Raw genomic sequence first — 7,722 nt, forward strand, 5'->3', positions numbered from 1 at the left:
AATGTTCGCTAAAGTAAACAACGTCAGTGAAGGACGTGATTATGTCTGACATTGAAAAAACCCCAAAGATGCTCATGTGCATATCTCCAGCCGGGCTTTAAATCCCAGCAGCTTCAATCATTCATTCATGCCTCATCTGCTGACAGTCAGAGTATAAACTGGTTATGTTGTGACCTTCAGGCCCTCTTCCCATTGGCATTCTGGCTGCACTGCGCTGTAACAGTAAGGAAAATCCATTAAGCCATTAGGGTTTAGTTGGGATTGTTGAACTGCTTCTGCTGCAGTATAGACGACATGTCCGTCTGCAGCAGTGGTCACTCAGGCTATTTGACATTGAACTATGGGCGCTCTCATATTTATTTAATATGCCAAGAGGTTTATGGAAACAGGGTTGAGATACTGTCACAGACATGAGCTGCAGCTTGTAATTATCTGTGTGTTTGTTCTCCTTCACTCTGTCCTCAGCACGCTAAAGAACAAGGAGCTGTCTCCAGTGATCGGGCAGAAGGGAACGATGACCTCTAGTGGACAGTCGCAGCACTCTGATCACAGCCCTCTCACCCTGAGGAGAGGTAAGGAGGCTGCAGCCTGTACATGTCTAAATGAGAATCCGTTATTGTTATCTTCTCGAACAATTTAGTCACTAAATTTTGAATATGAGACATGAAACTCATGATGTACTTATGGTGCAGATTTCACCTGTCAGAACCAGTCCTGATTACCTTTCAGAAAAGTCACCACGTGGATGTTATTTGGGCATATTTCTGTGGAGAGTTAATTTGAATGCTGTCATGTTAACATAGAGGCCACAGCAGCACAGTGTAAAATAAACAGATTAGACAAAAGATGACAAAACATCAGCAATAAATGTCCTCTCTGTCTTTGTCCTCTCTGCAGCAAAGAAGCTGGCCCCGATCCCCCCTAAAGTCCCTTTCTGCCAGTCAGGAGCCATGTCCGACCAGTCCACAGGCCAGCCGTCTCCTGTCAGCCTGTCGCCCACCCCTCCCAGCACTCCCTCCCCATACGGCTTTAGCTACCCACAGGGTTACGCCACCATCGGCTCCCCGGGACAGTCCCAGATGGCGACCACCCCGTCTCTCTCCTCTCCACCCTCGCTGGCTGGGACTCTCACTAAGGCCAGGCCGACCCCCAAACCGCCCCGACAGAGGCCCAGCTTACCTCCACCCCAGCCCCCCTCCACGCCCGGCACCAGTCCCCAACCTCTGGACCATTCATCAGGTCTGCTGGACGGTTTGTCTCCTGGAGAGAGCATGTCCACAGGTAACGACAGACAACTATTACAACAACTTTTTTATTCTATATATTTACCTCAACGTCACTGGTAGGTATTAACAATGTTTTGGTCTAATTTCCCCTCTTGTCGACTGCTCTTATTGTCTCACTTACAGCGGTATGAGCCGAGAGGTTCAGTGTGATGCTATGTGAGAGGGACTTTTAGGGTAAGCAGGAGTTCCTGTGCTAAAGCCTCACCCCTTGACTCCCAATCCCACCTCCCCCCAGACGTTTCCAACCCCTCTGCCATCTTGGCGAAACGTGGAGCCAGCTTACTGTAGAGTGAAGCTGCTAGTGGACACAGATTATGGATCATCTGATTCACTGGTCTTCGGCAGCCTCACTCTAGAGCCACTGCAAACATGACTGCTCATTATGTATATCCCGACATGCAGCTGCTGTGTTCAGTCCAGCTCTAACCCGGTTTGTCGGCCTTTGCATGGTGGCTGAGACTGATGCGATGCATGGCTTACATGGACTTGTCCATCAGACAAACCAGGGCGGATACGCAAAACCTTTTCTGCCCTATGATTCCCTCCCATAATGCCTTGCTCCAGCTGCCTCCCCCCTCGGCTTTGACAGTCACTGCCCGCCACCCCCCACACTCCCACTCCCACTCCACAGTGTTGTGCCTCACTGCCCACCGCTGTTCCTCAGTCAGCACACTTCCTGTCTGTGCAGTGTCCAGTTGTTCATCACACGTGTTACACTGTGGACGTCATCATTCTCACAAGAGACACCAAAGAAGTAGCTGTTGTTTGCATCAAACCGAGGTCAATATTAGTTTATACACAAGTATAACTAACTGCATTGATCTTGTGGTTTGAAGTTTTGCCAGTGTTCATTGAATTGACTCGTCTTTGTGTTTTAAATTGCTATTTATCATGTCAGTCAGGTGTGAGCAATAGAGATGCACAATATTGACTTTTGGGACACATTTCTTTTTTATGTTTGTCCTTTAATGAAGTAACAACATTGATAAAGATAAAAATAGTATTGATTTTATTGCTATTATTCTGAAAGCAGTCATCACGAAGATCTCAGTTTCGTTGTCTTTGGCGGCACGTGTGGCGATAAACGGTAATTGCAGGAGCACACTTCCCAGATATCCAGACAGTGCTGCATGTGTGACGTCCACGGTCGGCTCCGGTTGTAACTCTTGATTTTCCTCGCTGACGGTCGCTTTCCTTTTCAGACTGTTTGCGGAGAGCGGAAAAACAGCCGCTTAGCTCCGCCTACCCTCTCTGGCAGACCAATCACTGCTGGCTGATGGAAAACGCGTCACTAACTGGGCACCGCTTGTCATTTTTTCCGTGAATGTCGCCACAGACACCCAGTCTGTAATAATACTACATACTGCAAATGCAAAGGCTTTCATCAGTGGGCCATAGGCTCAATCACCATTGTGTTACCTCATTCGGTGATAGATAGAGACTTACAGACATTTATTTAAATGAAAAGCTTTGAGATTATATCTTTAAGGTTAATTGGTAATCATGCAGAGCGCTGCTCTTCTTGTGAAAACAGTTTTTTTCTGTTGCTCTGGAGGGAGATTTCTAGACCCTAAAGAAAAATGATTTAGTTGTTAGAAATCATCGCCGGTTGGTGCCATGCTGTATCAGGTTGATTGGAGTTGCATGCACATAAATTTGCACAAAAATGTATAGTGTATGTATGCTTTGTCTTAACCCGCTAATATATTTATCTTATTTCTTTACCTCAACATCCCTGGTCGCTATTAATAATGTTTTGGTCTACCTTTCTGGACTCTGAGGACATATGATGTCATAGTGATTTCACGTGTTATAAAGTGTATCAAATTTTTAGATGTATTATTCCTGTTGATTTTCATGATAAGAAGTCTTTTATATTGTGCATCCCTATCATGCATTTTGCATTCATACTGTAACTATGGCGATGACCCTCATGCTGTTTGTTAAACCATCCAGCACTGATGAAACCACATCTGGAATGATCTGTTTCACTCTGCAAATCAACACAAATCACTGGTAATCTTTTGTTTTCCTCTGTTCTCATCCTGTCTGTGTCTCTGCTCCGCCAGACGCTCTCTGCAACCTGGACATCCCCGTCATTAACGTGGAACTGGACGGTATTTTTGACTTGCCCCACATCTCCCCCTTCAGGAACTCAGTGGCGCTGCTTGAGTCGACCAACAACAGAGCCGAGTCGGAGGAAGAGTCTGAGAGCACAGTGCTATGACGCCACTGAGTTCACACCCAAAGCTACTGCTGCACCGTCTCGCTCAAACACACTCCCCCAACACACTCGTTCTTTGACCTTTCACCTCTCCAGCCTCACTCTGGATCTCATCGTCACAGGATCTCAATCCAAGCTCTTCTAGAAAAATAAAAGATAAGGTTCAGTTAAAAGAAATCATGAGGTGTTTGCAGGGGACTTTTGATCAGACGCACATTCTGACTTTTTTTGTTCAACTGGAAACGTGTTTTTTAATTTAATATTTTGTTTCTTTTTGCCTTATTTGATTCACTTGCAATATTGCCTTTAACTTCACACATGAGACCGGAAACAGGCCGCTGCGAGGAATGAGCGCTCTTTGCTGCTGCTGCTGCTTGAGTGAAAGTACTGTACATCCCTCCGACACTAAGGCTTTCTTTTTTATTTCTCCTGCTGTTTTATCCCCCGTCTTAAGTTCCTCCTTCAGTCCTCAGGAGCGTCTGCTGAAATTGCCTCCATCCGGCACCTGATGGCAAAACCCCCCAAAATTTCTGTCCCACCTGAGCGTTCACTGTGAGTGTGCCAGTATGTTGTATTTTGGAAAGTGTGTGTGTGTTTGTATGTGTTTGGTTATTGTACTTATATGATGTTGCACTGTTGGTGTCGTGGAGCGTAAACAGGAATGCATGTTTTAGACATTTAGGAAAACAACTACCAGGTTTGCAAAGAGGTAATAACCCCCATCACACTTCACTCTGGCATTCAATGAGGATATCAATCACTGAATATTTATTGTTTATACTGTACATTTGCAGAATATATGATACAAATACATTATAAATCAAATCAGATCATATTTTGTATCTACAGGAGAGCTATAAAGAAACCATATCCTCCAGAGAGAATATAGTTCATGCTGTCAGGGAGCTTTTAAATATAAAAGAATCATTATTTATGAAAGGTGTAAAACAGGAGGGTTGGAACGGCTTTTGCTAGTACGGCGGGAAAAGACTCCATGTGATTACAAAGAATTATTTTGGCAGTAAGCGAGGTTGCAGGGGATTTTTGAGAACAGGAAGCTGAATCAACAGAGAGCCTAAGATGTTCAGGGTTGGTATTATGGAGCCCGGAGTGTGCCATCAAACATTTGCTTGAATTAATAATTAAATTAAGTCCAACCCATCAGCTGCAGGAGCTCTGTTAGCAGCAGCTGTTGTGTATCGTCAGGCTTGTTGCCAATCAGAGCTCCTGCTGCTGCTCCGGGGGTGGGACTTTATTTTAAGGTGCCCTGCTGAGTTTTCTTGTCAACATAAAACTCAGTTATATTCAGTGTTTCAGCAAAAGTGTGCAAAACGTATCGTTCATCCCTGAACTCCAAAATATGAGCTAAATGCATTTCCGTCCTGATACAACAATTAAAAGCAGATTCAGTGACCTTTTAAAGGAGCAGTTCACCCCTGTCAGTCAAAGCTGGTGTTCTCTGTAATCCATAGAAGCAAGAATATTTTAAATTGGCGCCATAGCTGTGGAGAAAGTTGTACAAACAGCTTGTGGTTTCGCCCATTCCACATTCCTACAACACCCAGCATGCATTGCGCCCCTCCCTCTCAAAGGAATGGCCCAGCGAGAGATGCTGGAGTGAAATACTACCGTTTTCACTGCAGGCAATGGCTCAGAGTGTTACAGAATCCAAAATACAACAAGAATATACCGGTGGATCGTCTAAAAATGTTCAGGTCTGCAGTCTACATTTCAAAGCTGATGATTTTGAACGAGACATGACATCGGAGGCGGCGTCCTAGATTGAGGAAGTGTAGTTTAGTGAGCTCCCTGGCCTCCGCCAGATGACACGTTTTCCGTAGTCTGGCGGAGGTTTTCCAGGGCCCACTGGAGAAGTGGATAACGCCCTCCAAAGGCACAGGGAGAAATTGATGGCATTAGCTCCCCATAATAACATGATAGGACTGTGGTTGTAAATCGGCGAACTGGCCCTTTAATTGGTTTACATACACACCAGTTTGCTAATTTTCAGTCATCTGCTTTTCACAATCATGATGAAGCTTCCTTGTTTGCGTCATGACCTGAAGATGAGCGGAACATTGTTTATTGGCTGCAAGATTCAATTTTTGCCCCACCTATACGGCATCATTTGTGTCATTTTTATTCTAATAGCTCCAAAAACAAAAAAAATGATCGTCCAAAACTCCACAGTTTAGGTTTCTTACTTTTAATTTTTTAGTGATAAGAAATCAATCCTGCATGTTGGCTCCATTTGTGTCCATCTAATAAATCTAAGTCCTATTTAATCCTTTTTAACTCTGTTTTTGGTCTCCACCAACTAGTAAGAGAAAAATCCGTCTCTTTAGCTGCTAACTGCTCTGTTAGCTAGTTGTTTACAGTGTCTGTTTGCTGTTTAGTGCAATGCAGGAAGTGTAGATTTTAAGAGCTATTTCTCTAAAACAGCAGCCTGCTGCAGTCTAAAGCATCTCTGTGACAGAGATAAAAACAATGAGCAGAAAGATGCTAAAAGCTATAATTCCTACTGATGGCACACTTCAGGCTCCATATGGGACAACCTGTTGCAATCGTCCCTAGAAAGGTGGTGTCACTAAAGTGCTAGCTCAGCTGAGCGAGAGCATGCAGGTACTTGATTGTATCCTCCTGCCCTGAGGTATTAAAACATTCGATCATATCATGACAAAGAACTGAAAACAGTTTCACTATCAGAAAAAAAGGTGCCATTTCCTTAAAAAGCTGCAGCCTCAGTGGCAGAATGAGCACACTTCTTTCTCTGACAGTGCAGTTTCAGTTTCATCACCATTGCAGCTTACAGGTCTGATGATGCTGATATTTTAGCTCTATATTACTGAACCAGAGGCACGTGCAAAGATATATGTATATGTGTTTATTTTGATGAGAGTATTTATACAGAGATATTTCTGAATCCTTTTTACTGGGTCTGAGGAGTTGTGATTGTTTCCACTACACATGAATCATATCTGAGGACTTAAAAGAAACACGGGACCAGATTTCCCTGCTGTCGCTTTGAACCTTCTCAGGAGGTTTACGTCGAAGAGAAAACTTGAATACCAATAAAACTGGAGAAACAAGGTTTGCATGCGACAGCAGCAGTTTGTTCTTTGCCTTGTGGTGGGTTTTGTTGTGACCTATCCAGATTTGTAAGACTTTCCATTTTGTCCAGAGAACATCCTCGACACATGGCCTCGAAGTCACTGTGCTGCTCTGCCATCCTGTTTCTTTAAAGTGCGATATTATTCACAGGACTTTTGTAAATACGGAGCGTCTGTACATAATGTGTTCTGTATATACGACAGGGGAGAGTTTTAAATATATATGTATAAATAGATATATACAAATACTGTATTGAAAATATAAATGAACATTATAACATTATACTGTACATATAATATTATAATGTTAAAGGTTCTAGCACAATATTGCCACATTCACACAAAATAACTGGAGTAGACTTCGCACAGTAACATTATACGGTACAGCAGCTCTCATGGCGCTGACGTAGGCGCTGTTCAATCTAGTTTGTAGCTTTTCTAAATAAAAACAGCTGATTGAGTGTTTTCACAAGCATTTGAAAAAGAAAGTGGACATTTTCTACAATTTAGGGCTGCAAATGGTGTTTATTTTCAATATCAATTAATCTGATGATGAGTTTTTCATCTCTCCCAAAGCCCAAAGTAATGTCAACAAAGTGTTTGTCCGAATAACAATCAGAATCTTTTGTTACTGTGTTTATTTTCACATAGGACAAAAAAAACAACAACAGGTAAATAAAAAGTGAGGTAGCTTTGCTTTTAAAAATTACAGGTACAATCAAATATCAAAAATATTTCTGATTAATTTGCTGTCAATCAATTATTCTTTTAATTTACCAACTATGTCGGCTCTACTGCAATTCATTCAAGTGATAATCTCGAAGATCTCAGTTTCATTATCTTTGGTGCCACCTTTGGTGATATACGGTAATTGCGGTGGCACACTTCCCAGATATCCAGACAGTGCTGCATGTGTGACGTCCACGGTCGGCTCCGGTTGTAACTCTTGATTTTCCTGGCTGACGGTCGCTTTCCTTCTCAGACTGTTTGCTTCATCTTCATCACTTCTTGTTGAAGTTGTATCTGTAGTCATCCATCTTTTCTTTGTTTGTTCAGCCATAGTAGATTACTGTTTACTCGCAACACTTGCAGAGAGCAGAAA

General features: G+C 43.0%; 1 protein-coding gene across 2 annotated transcripts in view; it reads left to right on the forward strand.

The window, feature by feature from the left end:
* LOC138593316 (rho GTPase-activating protein 44-like) overlaps positions 1-7,441 on the forward strand; it is a 36,773-nt gene extending 29,332 nt beyond the window's left edge. For both annotated transcript variants that reach the window (XM_069664268.1, XM_069664269.1), the window contains 3 exons: positions 466-572; positions 898-1,281; positions 3,356-7,441. In XM_069664268.1, coding sequence (XP_069520369.1) covers positions 466-572; positions 898-1,281; positions 3,356-3,513 — 649 coding nt within the window. In that variant the 3' untranslated portion in view covers positions 3,514-7,441. The remainder of the gene's footprint in view (positions 1-465; positions 573-897; positions 1,282-3,355) is intronic.
* Positions 7,442-7,722: the final 281 nt, after the last annotated feature.

The sequence above is a fragment of the Semicossyphus pulcher genome, unplaced genomic scaffold (assembly GCF_022749685.1).
Source record: "Semicossyphus pulcher isolate SPU_LCO1_2020_fin unplaced genomic scaffold, fSemPul1.0.p SCAF_16, whole genome shotgun sequence".
NCBI lineage: Eukaryota > Metazoa > Chordata > Actinopteri > Labriformes > Labridae > Semicossyphus > Semicossyphus pulcher.